The following is a 17,057-nucleotide window of genomic DNA, read 5'->3' as shown; positions in this document are numbered from 1 at the left end:
CGCCTCAAGGCGCTTCATAGATACAGAGAAAAACCCAACAATCATATGACCCCCTATGAGCAGCACTTTGGCAACAGTGGGAAGGAAAAACTCCTGTTTAACAGGAAGAAACCTCCAGCAGAACCAGGCTCAGGGAGGGGCGGGGCCATCTGCTGCGACCGGTTGGGGTGAGAGAAGGAAGCAACGGTTAGAGCACCATTTAAGCACCCGCACAGTTTCAAAAGTACCGGTATCGGATAAAACCTAAACGATACCCATCCCTAAACAGAGTATAGATAAGGAATCTCTCAAATACTTCATAAAATGAGCATGTAGAAAGTGATCTAGCATTCTGAATGTTCACAATGACTCTCAGAGAGAGACCTGCTTCATTTTAAATCAGCCACTCGTGTGCCACGCCCAGAGTGCTGACCATTTGGGATGTGGAAGAAAAAAATCACGCCAAGTCAATGTTCAAAGGCAATGGTCATGGCCAGTAGTGGAACAGAAAAGCTAGTTCTGCCATCAATGGCCTGATGGGCCAGTATGGGATCTATAAAAATGAGAGACAGCTACTCCTCCCTCACCCCACTCAGTATCACTGGTATGAGGTTGAGAAGGGGAAAATGCATACAGGTCAATGCTGAACACATGAGAAGCTACTTTAAGGCATATCACCCAATTTGTAATATTGCTAAACATTTCTTAAGGCAGACGAGTCATGCTGGCTGGGTCAGTGTCATTTTTGTTGTAATTGATGTCTGGTTTGTTCTGTTCCCTAGTGATGGGTAGGGATGGGTACCAGTATCCGGTGTTCTGACATAATCCTTGAAATAGTAATAACACAGTATCCTCAGCAAAGATGAATTAAACAAGTTTTATTTTAATGGAAGTTTACTTCAAGTCTTCAGATTTTTACTGTCTTTTATTTGATTACTTTAAAGTATATGATTACATTAGAGTAATTAAATAAAGACAGTTTTGATGGAGCTCCTGAGCCAGCCCAAGCTCTCTATGAAGACGAGGAAAAACTCCCCTGGGGGGGCCAGACTGACGGGAAGAAACCTCGGGAAAGCCCATTCAAAGAGAGATCCCCTTTCCTGGGATGGCTGGGGGGGGTTACAGGAATTCCAAAACACTGAAATTTAAAGTGGGCCAATTAAAAAAAATTATTTCCTGAAAAAAAGAAAGGTAATTCATACATCACACATAAATGATAACGTCTGAATTGTGTGTGTTTGTGTGTGTGTGTGATAGGCTTATCTCAGCCAAGTGTGATGCTGTAGCTCCTCCAGCGTCGGCCGCGTCTCCGGGACTTTGGTTAAACACGCGTCCAAGAAATCCCGGCAGTCTGGAAAGAAAGGAAAGAGAAAAAACATGAAGATGATAGTTCCAGTGGTCCAAGCCATCAGTCAGTCTTGAAGTGTGACGTTTTCTTACTTTTGGACAGATGTCTTTTGAATTTCAGGCGCTCCACAGGACGCCTGTCTTTTTCAGGCTCTTCTCCACAGGACGCCTGTCTTTTTCAGGGACAATCTTCACCCACAAATTCATAAAGTCCTTGTGAAGGGTCAGTTTCTCAATGATTGTTCGCCCATGGTACCTGTGGAAGATTACAGTTGTCATTAATTTTCATTAATTGTGTAAACTCACAGAAAATAAAACATTGATGCACTTCAAACCCATTTAAAAGTACCCACCTGGCTTCAGGTGCAGCATCCCCTGCCATTCTAGAGGCAGCAATTAGAAATCTTTCAGTGAAGGTTCCTGTTTTCAGGGTGACGGCTGCTCCAAGTTTGTCAGCCAGCTGGTGCAGGTGTTGAGCCGTGCTATTCCTCACTGCAACACAGCGATGGCTGAGCAAGGACAATATTAGACACACAACTCAGTGAACATGATCTCTCTTTCATGTCTTCTAATAAAATCACTACAGCTTCTTCTCTCCTCTTACGTCAGTCCTGTGTTAAACAGAGCGCTCAGAATCCGTCCATGGCTGCAATTTTCCACCATGGCATCAAGCGCCAGATTGACCTCCTGATGTAGAAAGTTGTTGTTGGTCATTGCAAGCTTCAGCAATAGAGCTCGGCCTGTTGTTTCAACTTCTGGGTCCATTGTTCTCTGGAGCTGAATGTAGAGCTCATTGATGGCATGTATGGCCTCAAAGGCTATTGCTGAGCGTTGGTTTTTCACCTAAAATGTGAGTGAAAATCATCAGTTGAGGCTGTAGTATGCACTTGAAGGGAAACTAGCTGCATGAAACGCATATAAGAAACATAAAGTGTGCAATACCTCCTCAATGAGGACCAGACACACTTCATGTAGTTTAGTCTTCAGGATGTCCGAGTGGTGCTTTGCCAGAGACTGAATAGTTTGCAAGCCGTGTCTTTTCTTAATCCTGTATTTACACAACACAACATTGAACACGACTTCAGGAACACCACAAATAACACAGCCACATTATGCAGCACTGTTTCTGTGCAGTATTTAATGTCTCCTTACTACGTTTCTTACCAGTCGTCTGAAGACAGCAGACTAAAGCTGTGGGACAGGCTCTCTACAGGTGTAGCTACAGGCGGGAGTTTGACCCTGCTCTCTCTTGGATTATTCTGACTGCACTGACTGTCTGCTTTCTTGTCTGATAATCAACGAGGTTAGTAAAAAGAAACTTTCATTTCTTCTAATTCGAAGCATGATGCAGTGATTAATTGTTCATTAAAATCTTTTTAAAAAATCTCTTAATTTAAAGTTTGATTATTCAGCATCTTCTACAGTTACTGAGGAAAACCACTTACCGTCTATAGGGACGACTTTTGCACGGCGCAGCAGCGTCCCAGGCCGAGGTCCTCGTTTTTGCGGTATGGGAACTGTTGGAGGTTTTGGAGTCAAAGGCTTTACTGCAGTAAATGTTTTGGTTGGTACTGTGTGTCCAGGTGAGGTTACAATCCCATCCTGGAAATGCTGCAGTTTTTCCAAAATAGGCCCAAATTTGTCTTTTGCTGTCAAGACTCTTATTCCACGAATGACCTTCGTGTCTGTTTAGACAAAAAAATAACTAAATAACTACAAATTGACATCTTACAAAAACAACAATAAACATTTTTCTTCCTGATTTTTTTTTTCTTCAAAAAAGCATATAAAATGAATGGACAGCAAGAATGTGTAATTTAGCATTAAAATAGATAATCTACAGTGTCAAATTTTAAAATCTAAACTAACTGATTAACAGCAGGTGTAACCACTAAAGAAAAGCATCACCTTTGAACCGACCTGCTCCTGAATGTTTAGCAGAGAAAACAGGCAATTGCGATGGACAAGCTGCTCGAGGAGGTGGAGGAACTGGAGTGAGCGGTGTCATCTCAACAGGACTAACAATGAAAGGAATGGCCCTCAGATCACTTGGTGTGTGTGTGTCTGCAGAGCTGAGGCTACTCAGACTTCTTTCAGGGTCCTCCTGATTCCAAAAGGGGTCATCCAAACAGTTCCAGCTTCCCTGGACTATCTCTGGAGAGCCTGCGCATTGCTCAGGTAAAGGTGGGAGTTGCACAGCATAATCTCTGGGTCTCTGTGCGATATGCAATGTGTCTGCCTGTTGAAAGAACACATTTGTCTTACTGCTCTGAGCTTTGTGAAAGTCCAGGATCCTGGACTCTGTGGTGAAGCGCTGACAGTTGCTCTGTCTACAGTGACTTACACAAAAATTACACTGTGCAAAGCAGCAAAATATAACACATCTCTCAGAAACATTTACATTTGATCAGCAGAGAAGTCAAGAATGAGTATGTTTAGTTACTTACATCTCCACCTGTGCGCTTTCTCTGAATCAAATCTTCAAAGCGATGGAAAAAGTTATCTGATGTCTTTTCAGACATGCCTGAGATAAAAAGTGAACAAATTGTTTAGAAATAGAAAGTTAGTGAGTGCTGCTCAGTGTGTGAGTGGCAAGTTCTAACTGAGCTGCTCAGTAAATAACTGTTATGATGTGGAACTCACAGAGCATTTTTTGAAAATATTCATATATATACACTATTTTGTGTTTACAAAAATATCAGACATGTCTAAATCAAAGGCAGGTTATGATCTCTAATTATGATCTTTAATCAACAAATTTAAATAGACGTCCTAATCACAGCTTCTAAAACTAGACAACACTATACTGATAAATTCATATAAAACAGCAAAAAGGAGATAAAAGCACTGTCATAAATAGAGAAATAAGTACAGTAAATAAATAAATACAGTTTTTAAAAAATATAGAAAAAAAACATGTGTCATTTGTTACAACGACAACAAAATAGCAGCTTGGACAAAGCTGTTTCTTCAAGCTTCGCCTGCATTTAGGGTCTGCAAACCTCTGTCCCACAGGAAGAAGCTGAAATCCTCCAATAAGGGGTGGGAGTCATTTAAAGTAGAGTAACTCATCCTCTACAACTGCCTAGTATTCAAGGACTCTATGTTAAGATGCTCTAACATGGTACAGTACCTTCAGAAACGCCTCAAATTTCTTAGATACTGAAAATTAAATCTCTTCTCAGGAACCTTTTCTCCATTCAGTAGAAGTAGATCTAGTATTCATTTTAAAGTTCTAATGAAGACAGCAGACTAAAGCTGTGGGACAGGCTCTCTACAGGTGTAGCTACAGGCGGGAGTTTGACCCTGCTCTCTCTTGGATTATTCTGACTGCACTGACTGTCTGCTTTCTTGTCTGATAATCAACGAGGTTAGTAAAAAGAAACTGTCATTTCTTCTAATTCGAAGCATGATGCAGTGATTAATTGTTCATTAAAATCTTTTTAAAAAATCTCTTAATTTAAAGTTTGATTATTCAGCATCTTCTACAGTTACTGAGGAAAACCACTTACTGTCTATAGGGACGACTTTTGCACGGGGCAGCAGCGTCCCAGGCCGAGGTCCTCGTTTTTGCGGTATGGGAACTGTTGGAGGTTTTGGAGTCAAAATAGGCCCAAATTTGTCTTTTGCTGTCAAGACTCTTATTCCACGAATGAACTTCGTGTCTGTTTAGACAAAAAATAACTAAATAACTACAAATTGACATCTTACAAAAACAACAATAAACATTTTTCTTCCTGATTTTTTTTTCTTCAAAAAAGCATATAAAATGAATGGACAGCAAGAATGTGTAATTTAGCATTAAAATAGATAATCTACAGTGTCAAATTTTAAAATCTAAACTAACTGATTAACAGCAGGTGTAACCACTAAAGAAAAGCATCACCTTTGAACCGCAATTGCGATGGACAAGCTGCTCGAGGAGGTGGAGGAACTGGAGTGAGCGGTGTCATCTCAACAGGACTAACAATGAAAGGAATGGCCCTCAGATCACTTGGTGTGTGTGTGTCTGCAGAGCTGAGGCTACTCAGACTTCTTTCAGGGTCCTCCTGATTCCAAAAGGGGTCATCCAAACAGTTCCAGCTTCTCTGGACTCTCTGTGGAGAGCCTGCGCATTGCTCAGGTAAAGGTGGGAGTTGCACAGCATAATCTCTGGGTCTCTGTGCGATATGCAATGTGTCTGCCTGTTGAAAGAACACATTTGTCTTACTGCTCTGAGCTTTGTGAAAGTCCAGGATCCTGGACTCTGTGGTGAAGCGCTGACAGTTGCTCTGTCTACAGTGACTTACACAAAAATTACACTGTGCAAAGCAGCAAAATATAACACATCTCTCAGAAACATTTACATTTGATCAGCAGAGAAGTCAAGAATGAGTATGTTTAGTTACTTACATCTCCACCTGTGCGCTTTCTCTGAATCAAATCTTCAAAGCGATGGAAAAAGTTATCTGATGTCTTTTCAGACATGCCTGAGATAAAAAGTGAACAAATTGTTTAGAAATAGAAAGTTAGTGAGTGCTGCTCAGTGTGTGAGTGGCAAGTTCTAACTGAGCTGCTCAGTAAATAACTGTTATGATGTGGAACTCACAGAGCATTTTTTGAAAATATTCATATATATACACTATTTTGTGTTTACATGGCAACGGGAGGAAACAACCCGGCAAAATAACACATGACAGCGAGATAAATTTATTGGATTGCCAGTCAGAGAAGTGTGATTCGTCACTCCAGTAAACACATCTCCACTGCTTTAGAGTCCAGTGTTGAGATGCTTAAATCACTCCATCTGACGCTTTGCATTGTGTTTGTCAGTGTAAGGCTGGGATGCAGCTGCTCAGCCATGGAAACCAATGAAGTTTGGACATCTGTAACAACAGCAGACTGCAGATATTGGTGACTTAAGTGCACTATGAGCCTTAGCATCAGCTGACTAGCTGTCATTTCCAATTACTTCCACTTTGTTATAATATCACTAACAGCTGACTATGGAATATTTAATAGCGAGGAAATTTCATGACTGGACTTGTTGCACTGGTGCATCCTATCACATTACCATGCTGGAATTCATTCAGTTCCTGAGAGCGACTCGTCCTTTCACACATGTTTGTAGAAGTAGTCTGCATGCCTAGGTGCTTGATCTAATACACCTGTGTCCATGGAAGTGATTGGAACACATTAATTGAATGATTTGGATGTGTTAGGGAATACTTTTGGCAACATAGTGTATGCCTGACCTTACAAACTCTATGATTATAACAGTCATTTTCACTGTTTTCAGAACACAAGTTATGGTTGGAGATATCATGACCGCCACCCCACCATACAGATGTTTTGGGAGGTATTTGATGAACTAACTGAAGAGCAGAGGAAAGATTTCCTTCGTAAGTACTTGCTGAAGCCTCCATTATGATATGTTACTGAAATCACACTGTATCATATAAAACATTAGATTTTTCTGCGCTTTACCAAGATACATTAGAGAGCAGCATTGTTCTGATTAATATACTGTAAAGCTGCTTCTAGCTGGTGGACTGAGCCGCCTCACCTTTCACCTGGCTCACGTCACACACCTGGAGAGACTCGACCTCCACCTGTGTTGCCTCACGCGAGATGATCTAGAGGCTCTGAGTCAGTTGCTACCAATCTCACACGCCGGACACTAATCGCATGCTCGCTGCAGCAGTCATGTGACTCGTTGTTTTTCAGTCCAGGTGCTGCCCTCTCTCACTGCACTGACCGAGCTTGATGTGTCATCCAATAAGGAAGTGGGAGGTGTGGTCCACCTGCTGGTCTCCGCCCTCCCTGCGACACAAATGAGGAGGCTGCCATTCAACAGCTGCTACATGAGCAACGAGTCCTTCACTGCTCTGGGTAACACACACACACACACACACACACACACACACACACACACACACACTTGTTTATTTATAGAAGTTTTCCTTCAAGTCATTCTCCCTGAATACCTCTTCCACCCTCTAGCCTGAAATGGTGAAAACTTTGTGTTTATGCATCAGCCCTGGCGGTGTCCTATCTGCGCACGGTGGATATTTCCTGGTGTAAAGTGGTTGGCGGTCACTTGGCGCTCCTGCTGGATGCTCTGCAGCCATCAGTCGTCAGCGAGCTCCGTCTTTGCAGCTGCGAGCTCACCACTGATGACATGCAACATCTGGGTAACTAACACACAATGACATTATACTTTTTCTTTTTTGGTCTGTAGTGGATCATTAGGCTGCATAAATGTATATTAAGACAAGTAAAGCCTGAAGGAAATTGATATTTCTTTCATTTATTTCATGCTGCCAGCATCTGTAGCTGTCGTATAAAACAAAACAATGAAACTATTCGGTGTTATTTTTGTCTCCATCAGAAACATTGTGAACAAAACAGTAAAGTGAACAGGCATAAAGTGATCAGTTATCAATGGGTCCTCTTCCTCTGTGCAGCTGCCGTGTGCAGACGGGGCTGTCTCTCCTCACTCCGTGCACTGGATCTGTCCTACAACAGCTTGGTGGGAGACAACGGTTGGTGCAGTCTGTTTGCAGCAGGAGGTCTGGGCTCTCTGGAAGACGTGGATGTCAGTTTGCGACCTTCAACCTCTGCTCCGTGCTCAGCCTGGCTGCCCGCTCTGCTCCGAGCTCTGCCTCAAATGCCGGCGCTGGCTCGACTGGCCATGCAGAGGTGGACAGCTGACTGTCAGGAGAGAGAGCAGCTCAGGTACTGTCTGAAAAAGAGGAGCGTCCTGCTGGAAAGGGATCCAGATTTACAAGACACATCATCAGCATGTAAAGGGAACAGTCAGGAGAGCCTAGAAGAGAGTCAGCCTGAGGAGATTGGAGCGGACCGCACTGGAATTTACTGTCAAAGAGCGACCCACTTTGTTGCTTTATTATTATTTTTTTAAGTCTCTGTTACCACAAGAAGGTTAGTGTTGACGTCAGCTGCATCACGTCTGATGTAAACTGTGTCACACGTGATGGTTTCAGGGAATACTGGGAACTTACAGAGTTAAGCACAGCTGGTGTGGGTTATCATATTTGTCGTCTCTCACCTTGGCTGCAGGGTCTGGGTCTTTCGAATGCAGCAGTCCTAACACTTGAGACACACATGCCGAGAAGTGGGGATACCTGGAAATGGACAAAGGCTTTCAGCAGAGTTTTAAAGCAGCTATTCAGGAAAAGAGCTGTGAATTATCTGCATACCTTGTTAGGTAATCAGCTATTTTGGGGTTCTTTAACAAATCAACCAAAAGGTCGACTGAGTATTTTCTCGTCAGAGTACCTTCACCGTTCACGATGATGTTGAGCACAAGCTGGAGCGTTTGATGGATGTTCTTTGCATCAAAGAGCTACGAGGAAATCCCAGAGATTAGAGACAGGATATTATGTGAATCAGCATGAATGTTGTTTGTTGTTCAACAGATAAAAACAAGAAGAGAAAATAGAAACAAAGTAAAAAAGGAACAATTGTTTCTGCCGTTAAGAAAAAAAAATTGAGTCATGGCAGAGACCTGCAGAAGTCTTGAGTCTCATTTGATGACATTTTGTCAGATTGCCTTGTAATTTAAAAAAAACAAAACTGTTTTTTGAGCAAAAGTTCTCCAGGTTTTTTTGGAGTTCTTTCAAAGTTTTCTTATTTTTGGACGTTAGCTGCTTTTTCACTCTTTTTCAGTCCAGTCAGGGATGCAGAGGAGGAGGAGGAAGGTCCTGGACACATCAGTGGCTTATGTGCGTGGAGAGGAGAACCTGGCCGGCTGGAGGCCCAGAGGAGATAGCCTCATCCTAGAGCACCAGTGGGAGCTGGAGAAGATGGAGCAGCTGCAGGAGGTGGGGCCTTAAAAGATTCATAAAGAAATAAATCTGTTTAATATCATTGAGGGAAAAATGACTTTTCAGCTCAAAGACCAAAGTGCTATTCTAAAAAGTTTTTTCTTAGAGTACAGACTTTACATGACTAACCTCCCCTCTTCTCCCCACCTCACATTCGCCCCCATCTTTCGTCCAGGTGGAAAAGACCCGTCACCTTCTGGGAGAGGCGGCTCCCGTGGGAACAGCTCCCACCACCAAGTCCCTGAGTGAGTCTCTGTCCCCCAGCGTGAGCTCCGGCACTCTGTCCACGTCCACCTCCGTCTCCTCGCAGATCTCCAGCACCACCTTTGAAAGCGTGAGAAGGAGCTGGCCACCAAGGTGAGAAAAACGTGGGCTTAGTGGGCGTTCTTGTTGCTGCCTTCTTCCTTCTCTGCTCGGAGCTGATTGGTCTTGTTCCTGTTGTGTTGTAGTGCCTGCGCCTTCTGACACACACCTTCAATACTGAATACAAGCAGCTGGTGAACAGCATCAGTGACTGCAAGGTGAGAAATAATACAAAGAAATAAAAAAATAGCCTTTCTGTGTCACATCAGGGAGTTCCTATATTGACGTCTACCTCATCCTGCTGTTGTTTCACTTCAGCTTTCTCTCATCTCACCGATCGGACGTGATCCATCCGTGACGAGCTTCAGCAGTGCCACCCTCACCCCTTCCTCTACCTGCTCCTCTCTGTCGGACTCCCGCTGTGGCTCCATGGGCCAGAAGTAAACATATTTTTAGGAACATTGACCTCGATCTGCAAACGGTTATTGACAGGTTATCTATTTGATTCTAACTTGGTGTGATTTGTGTTAAAGGACCCCTGAGAACAGCTCACGTGCCTCCAGTCCCTCCTGCTCAGACTGTGAAAACTTCCCGATGGTTCCCACTCTGGAGACCTCCTACCTTGCGCGGGCTGCAAAAGAACGAGTTCCTGAACTTGGTGCCTGATATTGAAGAAATGCGACCAGGGTGAGTAATGCCATATTAACCCAAATACTGTCACTATGACATGTGTCTCACAGACCAAATGTAAGTCGACACTCATGTTCTCTAGTTCAAGCAGAAGTGATGTGGATCGATTCAAATTCCTGAGCCTGGATGATTTCAGCTGGAAACAAACCAACTCTGCTTCTTCCTCAGATAATTCAATTCAATTCAATTCAATTTTATTTATATAGCGCCAAATCACAACAAAAGTCACCTCAAGGCGCTTCATAGATACAGAGAAAAACCCAACAATCATATGACCCCTTATGAGCAAGCACTTTGGCGACAGTGGGAAGTAAAAACTCCCTTTTAACAGGAAGAAACCTCCAGCAGAACCAGGCTCAGGGAGGGGGGGGACCATCTTCTGTGACCGGTTGGGGTGAGAGAAGGAAGACAGGATAAAGACATGCTGTGGAAGAGAGACAGAGGTTAATAACAGATATGATTCAATGCAGAGACGTCTATTAACTCATACTGAGTGAGAAAGGAGACTGGAAAGGAAAAACTCAATGCATCATGGGAATCCCCGGCAACTATGCAAGTTGTAAACAGTTGTAGGATTAAAGATTATTGAATGTACAGAATGATTATTTACACAGAGCTATACAGTAGTGCAGTTAAGATAAGTGAGGGTGTAGATAGTTTCTACAGAGGCTATATAAAGTGCTAGTGGTTGTGAGTGGTGGTTCACTCCATGTTATTATTGTGTGTTTGAGGGTACAGTTGTCCATTGTGGGGGTGTGTATGTTCAGTGCATGAGTTTAACGTGGGTCAGATGTCAGGAGGCAGAGTTCAGGAGTCTGACAGCTGTGGGGAAGAAGCTGTTCCGGTACCTGGTGGTCTTAGTCCGGAGGCTCCTGTGGCGCCTCCCAGAGGGCAGGAGGGTGAAGAGTCCATGTGATGGGTGACTGGGGTCTTTGATGATTTTCCCAGCCCTTTTCAGACACCGCTTCCTGTAGATGTCCTTTATGGCAGGAAGTGGTGCTCCGGCGATGCGCTGGGCAGTTTTCACGACCCTCTGCAACGCCTTCCGGTCCGAGGCAGAGCAGTTCCCGTACCAGACTGTTATACAGTTGGTCAGGATGCTCTCGATGGTGCAGCGATAGAAGTTCACCAGGATGTCTGAGGACAGGTGGTTCTTCCTCAGAGTCCTCAAGAAGAAGAGGCGCTGGTGAGCCTTCTTGACCAGCTTGGAGCAGTTGGTCGTCCAGGTGAGATCCTCGGAGATGTGGACTCCCAGGAACTTGAAGCTGCTCACACGCTCCACAGCCGTCCCCTTAATGTGGATGGGTGGATGTGGGTCAGCATTCCTCCTGTAGTCCACGATGAGCTCCTTGGTCTTCTCGGTGTTAAGCAGCAGGTTGTTTGTGTCGCACCACTCAGCCAGACGATCCACCTCCTCCCTGTAGGCGGCCTCATCGTTGTCACTGATGAGGCCAATCACCGTGGTGTCATCTGCAAACTTAATGATGGTGTTGGAACCATCAGCAGGTCTGCAGTCGTGGGTGAAGAGGGAGTAGAGGAAAGGGCTCATCACACAGCCTTGTGGTACACCGGTGTTCATTGTGATGGTAGATGAGCAGCGGTTATCCAGCCGGACATGTTGGGGGCGGTTGGTCAGGAAGTCCAGTAACCATTTGCAGATGAGGGAACTGATGCCCAGGTCTGTCAGTTTCCTGATGAGTTGTGAGGGGTGGATTGTATTGAATGCTGAACTGAAGTCTATAAACAGCATTCTGGCGTAGGTGTTGTTGTTGTCCAGGTGTGAGAGGACAGAGTGCAGTGCGATGGAGACTGCATCCTCTGTGCTCCTGTTCTGGCGGTATGCAAATTGGTGGGGGTCCAGGGTGGGGGGGAGACAGGATTTGAAGTGTGCTAGGACCAGCTGCTCTAAGCACTTAGCTATTTACAGTTCATAACAAGAGACAAGGCACCATTTCTCTCCTTTGTGTTCCAGTCATCACAGCAGATTAAACTTTTAAAATATTTGCAAATAGTATAAAGAAATATATAAAGAAGTAAAACAGTAATTTATTAATACTTAGAAATACTAAAACTTACATTTGTCAGCAAAAACTGCTGCCATCTGAACCGAAACGTTACAAACCAGCTTACCCACAATCTGTGTATTTTTCTATGCTGGCTACTTAAATTGGCATCCAACAAGCTATTTGCTTTAATCTTTTATTAGACAAAGGCTGACTGGTTAGTTCAAGCTTCAACTGCATCCAAAGGACTGAAAATGTTTTAACACAGTGACTGAACTTGATTGAAGTCTCCGTAGTTTGTTGAATCTGTTTCGAGTGACTTATTTTCACAATTCCAGGAATTTTTAAAAGGCACCAAAAAGCATTACAACGCTGAGCTCGAGTCTGTGGACTTCAAAGGAAATGCAGAGGAGGCCAGGGTCCACATCAACAGCTGGGTGGAGAAGCAGACACAAGGTAAGCATAATGTAACTTTAAATGATCTCCACTGTAAATCCTTGGGGATCAGTTGTGTTGTGTTCAGTTGAGACATTATTACCGGATTGTCCACCGTCCACATTATTTTCTGTTTCCAGTTCTTCCAGTCTAATTTCTATTCAGTATTAAGCAGCATTATCTCTGGGTTTTACTGTTTGGTTTCATGCTATTAATAAAACCATCACAGCAGTATGTTGCTGTAAATAGCAGGCCAATTCTTCTATTCTTATTATATTATGTGATGGGTACTTCTACTTTGATCACTTGTGTCTTTAACATATTTTTATTTTTCAGGCCCATTTAGGATTGGCTGCTATTGATTCTATATCTTTATATTATCTTAAGTGCAGCAGGAAATTCATTCATTGTTTTTATAAAAGCGCGATACAAATACAGGCCATTTATAAATCTACCATCTATAATAATAGGATACAAGGACTTTCTATGAGGGTTATAGGACTGTGGTGCCACCTGCTGGAAATGAGACAATCTTAATCCCATTATTTTTGTAGGAGCCATTTTTGGGTTGATACCTCATGTTGCCGCTAGAGGTAACCTTTTTAAGTTTCTTTTTTTTAAACTTTATTTAATAAACAATGAGTATACAACATACGAACAGATGAAGTATACAAAACAACAGAACATGAACACAAAAAGCCAAGAGTAAAAGAAAAAGGTAACAATTATAAGAATACACATACATGTATTGTTTTGAGAGCCTTTGTGTTGGTGGAGTCTGATATTGATTGTATGTACATTTCCACATCCTTAAAATAATGACAGAAATATGGTGTTTTGTTAGTAAACTTACATTTATGGATAAAAAATGTAGCTAAAAGTATGAACAAATTCATCATAAAAATTTTTTATCATACTTCTTGGGGAACTTAAACAAACAGAATAAAACATTTTCCCATCGTAAAGAAAACTCCCTTAAAATATGGACAATAACAAATCTGCTAAATTCCTTCCAGAATCTCTGTGTAAAAGAACAGTACCAAAAAAGATGCGTCACAGTTTCTGGATGATCCCCACAGAAAGTACAATTAGTATTTATGTCCCTTTTACATTTGACCATGTAGTGACTGGCTGGATAACATTTATGTAGAATTTTAAATGAGACTTCTTTCACCTTATTTACAATCAAATATTTATGGGGGACCATCCAGACTGTCTTCCACTTGATATCTGGAACATATCGGTTCCAATAAGATGTTATATATGGGAGAGAGACGATATCTTCTTGGAATAAACTACGTATTCTCTTATTGCTGTTACCAAGTTCCTGTGAAAAGCAGATTTTTCCTATTGGTGACTCAGCTGGATCGGGGAGAGTGACTGAGGCAGATATTGAGCTGTCAGTGTTTTTATATAACATTAAAGTCCCTGAGGGTGTGGCACCAAGCACCACTGAGGATTCCACCTTTTTAAGTTCCTGTATGGTAGGTTTATGTAAGGTATTTAAGGTGGACGCACGTAATCAGCGTCAGGTGTGTTGTTAATCATAAGAAGGCAAAACGTTTGTGACCGCTGCGCTTTTATCTTAAAATGTTTGGAACAAAGACCAAAAAGGACAAGATAAGTACTGCTGGAGTTATTGGACTGTTTAATTAATTCATGCATACCAGAAGCATCGCGTCACCCCCGCTAACAACCACCTCAGTGGCTTCTTTCTTTTTTTTTTTTGCCTGTCCCATTTGGTTCTTTAGCCGTCAGAATATTTGTCTGAAGACCAACAAGGATACCCAATGGATTTATTTTGCCAAATGGATCATCGCGGCATTGCCGTATTGGTCCATTTGATCGACCTTTGTTTTTATTATTTATTTTATTTCATTTTCAGTTGTTACAGACGGGACAGACATGAGTGAGGGACAGGAAAGGGAGAAAGAAAGAGGAAGGAAAAGAAAAACAGAAGGGGAGAGGGACAGTGAGAAAGGGGGAAAATAAATAAATAAATAAAATCTCCTGGATCACCTGTTGAGAGAGAAAGAATAGAAAACAAGCAAAAAAAACCAAAGCAACTTTCTAAACACAACACCATCGCATTAATCTAGCTAAGTGTAAACAGCAGTAAATACTAAATATTCAATGTTGTTGTGCAGCACGCAGGACAGACAGCACACAATGTGCTTTGAAGTAGCAGCCAAGAAAGGTGTAATTTAAGTCTACGAGCAGTGAACACCCGTGTGCACACCTGTGTGGATCAGTGCGCTTGTATTCAAATGGTTTCCACATGTAATGGTCTGCAAGAGGATGTAGCGAGCCATAGCCCCGTCCCCCAGGCCATGAAGCAGGCATGGAGGAGATCCAGGCCCCAGACATCCAGAGGCCCCAGAGTGCGAGAGCCCAAGGAGGACCACCGGAGGGGCATCCGTGCCACCCTCATGGGAAGGGCTGAGGATCCCCAGACGAGGCGTCACCCAGTAGCCACCGAGCAGAAGCTAGAGGGGGCTGCACCGGCGTGCCCGCCGGCTCTGCCGGCAGCCAGCTGTGCCTCAGTGGCTTCAAGCGTAGGCTTGAATTTTGTTCAAGCCTACACTTGAATTTTTGTTTTTTGTTCCCTGTTATACTGATCATAAAGCTTTTTCCCCCTTTTTTAAAAATAAAAACCATCTTGCTGTTGCCCTGTTTTCTGATTTTATAGCTGAAGATGTTGTACAGTAACTAGTGCATCTTTGGTAATAGTTAATAGTTTTCATAAATTCTTTTTACCAGATAAAATCAAGGACTTGCTAAGCCAGGATACAGTGGGTAGCCTGACGAAGCTGGTTCTCGTGAATGCCATTTACTTCAAGGGCAGCTGGAACACGCAGTTTAAGGAGGAGAAGACTGCTGATGCGCAGTTTCGACTGAACAAGGTAACAGTGCAGAAAGGCAGCATAGGATGGTGCAGTTATACTTTGATCTGTCATACTACAAACGAGCTGTGGACTTTGCTGAATGAGAACATAAAGCCTGGAGCTCTGAGGGGATAAAATCGTGCTTTTAGGACGATCACTTTCCAACTTTATGCAGTTATGCAATGCAGTTTATTATTCATGTAATATCCAATAAGTTCTCAAATAAATCTCAAACAACAGCACATCACAAACTTCGGCTAACAAGAACAAATTGTGTTGTGACGTGTGCTCTACATCCAAATCCACTCAATGGCTGGAATAAAACCATGACAGAACTTTTTGAGATCATTTTGAGACTAAACACAAAAAACATTTCTCTTGTCTCCCCTATTTTTCAGAACGACACTAAGCCGGTGAAGATGATGCAGCAGAAAAGTAAATTTCCTTTTGCGACCATTCCTGAGGCCAACTGCAAGGTAACATCCATCACTTTCAGCTTATTACAGGATTTCACCAGCATGATCTAAAACTTGTCTTTTACAAATATCAGCCTAAATTTCTAGATTAGGAAGTCAGATCATCTTTGATGGAGTAATAAATAAAAACAATGTTTCTGGACAGATTCTTGAGATGCCGTATAAAGGAAATGACCTCAGCATGCTCATATTCCTGCCTAATGACATAGAAGATGATACCACAGGCTTGGAAAAGGTAAGATGCACTTACCAGTACTTTAATGTCCAGTTTCAATCAGACAAGCTAGTGACACTGTATCCACACAGCTGGAGAAGGAGCTGACCTATCAGAACTTTGTGGACTGGACTCGCCCAGACATGATGAGCCCCAACGAGGTTGATGTCAAGCTCCCTCGATTTAAGATGGAGGAGAAGTATGACTTGGAGAAAATCCTGACCAACATGGGAATGGAGAACGCTTTTGACATCTACAAGAGAGACTTCTCTGGTGAGAAATATTGCACCAATGAGACACACTGAATCAATTATACAGTTATATTGAGAGCACAAAAACTGCAAAACATCATCTGGTAAAGAAAAAAACACAACTGATTTCTGGGCTCTTCATCTACTAGGAATGTCTCCAGCAAATGACCTGATAGTGTCCAAAGTTGTCCACAAGGCTTTCGTGGATGTAAATGAAGAAGGAGCTGAGGCTGCTGCTGCCACTGGGGTTGACATGGAAGTCCGCTCTATAACGATTCCCGCTGAGTTTGTTGCCGACCATCACTTCATCTTCTTCATCCGACATAAACCCACCAAGAGCATTCTCTTTGTGGGCCGGTACTGCTCACCCGAGTAAACACGAGCTGACATTGACATGAATTAAACATAAAACATTATATACAGTATAAGATTTTGTAACACCTCTCTGTCAAGAAAATCAGGTCTCCCCTGCCTCTCACATGAATTTCCCTGAGGACACCTCATTGGACTCCCCTGTTGCAGCCCTTCAGTTCCAGACAGAGGAAGCCTTTGTCGCAGACAGTGAGGAAGAACTGCTGTCAGTGCTGGAAGAGCTCGACCCCCTCCCCATCACTGCGCAGTCTCAGCAGCCCTCACCCACCCCTG

At 42.9% G+C, this 17,057-nt stretch overlaps 4 protein-coding genes across 12 annotated transcripts; 3 read left to right on the top strand and 1 right to left on the bottom strand.

Annotated features, from left to right (window-relative positions):
• Positions 1-842: 842 nt before the first annotated feature.
• Positions 843-5,873, bottom strand: LOC146701276 (uncharacterized). 4 transcript variants are annotated; one of them, XM_085467608.1, is made up of 12 exons: positions 5,719-5,873; positions 5,213-5,510; positions 4,839-4,991; positions 3,774-3,850; positions 3,235-3,565; positions 2,772-3,011; positions 2,491-2,614; positions 2,269-2,374; positions 1,931-2,169; positions 1,680-1,835; positions 1,420-1,499; positions 843-1,330 (listed from the first exon to the last, which is right to left on the bottom strand). In XM_085467608.1, the coding sequence occupies exons 1-12, from the start codon at positions 5,791-5,793 to the stop codon at positions 1,239-1,241; spliced, it is 1,971 nt and encodes a 656-aa protein (XP_085323734.1). In that variant the 5' UTR covers positions 5,794-5,873; the 3' UTR covers positions 843-1,238. The 4 variants fall into 4 exon arrangements, with proteins under 4 accessions (XP_085323734.1, XP_085323735.1, XP_085323737.1 ...); XM_085467609.1 differs by having other exon boundaries at positions 3,247-3,565; XM_085467611.1 differs by having other exon boundaries at positions 4,839-4,910.
• Positions 5,874-5,947: 74 nt separating this feature from the next.
• LOC146701275 (leucine-rich repeat-containing protein 31-like) lies at positions 5,948-9,156 on the top strand. Of its 6 annotated transcripts, none has more exons than XM_085467690.1 (6): positions 5,948-6,219; positions 6,605-6,707; positions 6,850-6,954; positions 7,033-7,197; positions 7,344-7,499; positions 7,773-8,384. In XM_085467690.1, the coding sequence occupies exons 2-6, from the start codon at positions 6,653-6,655 to the stop codon at positions 8,228-8,230; spliced, it is 939 nt and encodes a 312-aa protein (XP_085323816.1). In that variant the 5' UTR covers positions 5,948-6,219; positions 6,605-6,652; the 3' UTR covers positions 8,231-8,384. The 6 variants fall into 6 exon arrangements, with proteins under 6 accessions (XP_085323816.1, XP_085323817.1, XP_085323819.1 ...); XM_085467691.1 differs by lacking the exon at positions 5,948-6,219 and adding an exon at positions 8,389-8,449 and having other exon boundaries at positions 6,473-6,707; positions 7,773-8,250; XM_085467693.1 differs by lacking the exon at positions 5,948-6,219 and having other exon boundaries at positions 6,473-6,707; positions 7,773-9,156.
• A 448-nt stretch (positions 9,157-9,604) lies between these two features.
• On the top strand, positions 9,605-10,145 carry LOC146701274 (kinesin-like protein KIF1B; the record flags this gene model as incomplete). The annotated part of the gene is made up of 3 exons (XM_085467718.1): positions 9,605-9,676; positions 9,777-9,898; positions 9,992-10,145. Coding segments are annotated over 3 exons (327 nt in total), but the record flags the coding sequence as incomplete, so codon positions are not given.
• A 5,287-nt stretch (positions 10,146-15,432) lies between these two features.
• LOC146701273 (leukocyte elastase inhibitor-like) lies at positions 15,433-16,867 on the top strand. Its single transcript, XM_085467703.1, has 5 exons — positions 15,433-15,489; positions 15,870-15,947; positions 16,093-16,182; positions 16,254-16,434; positions 16,562-16,867. The coding sequence occupies exons 2-5, from the start codon at positions 15,891-15,893 to the stop codon at positions 16,786-16,788; spliced, it is 555 nt and encodes a 184-aa protein (XP_085323829.1). The 5' UTR covers positions 15,433-15,489; positions 15,870-15,890; the 3' UTR covers positions 16,789-16,867.
• Positions 16,868-17,057: the final 190 nt, after the last annotated feature.

Source organism: Copadichromis virginalis, linkage group LG9 (genome assembly GCF_057382275.1).
Source record: "Copadichromis virginalis isolate Kocher_CV1m ecotype Utaka linkage group LG9, C_Virginalis_male_GT1.1, whole genome shotgun sequence".
Classification (NCBI taxonomy): domain Eukaryota; kingdom Metazoa; phylum Chordata; class Actinopteri; order Cichliformes; family Cichlidae; genus Copadichromis; species Copadichromis virginalis.
This window is presented reverse-complemented; position numbering and strand designations above follow the sequence as displayed.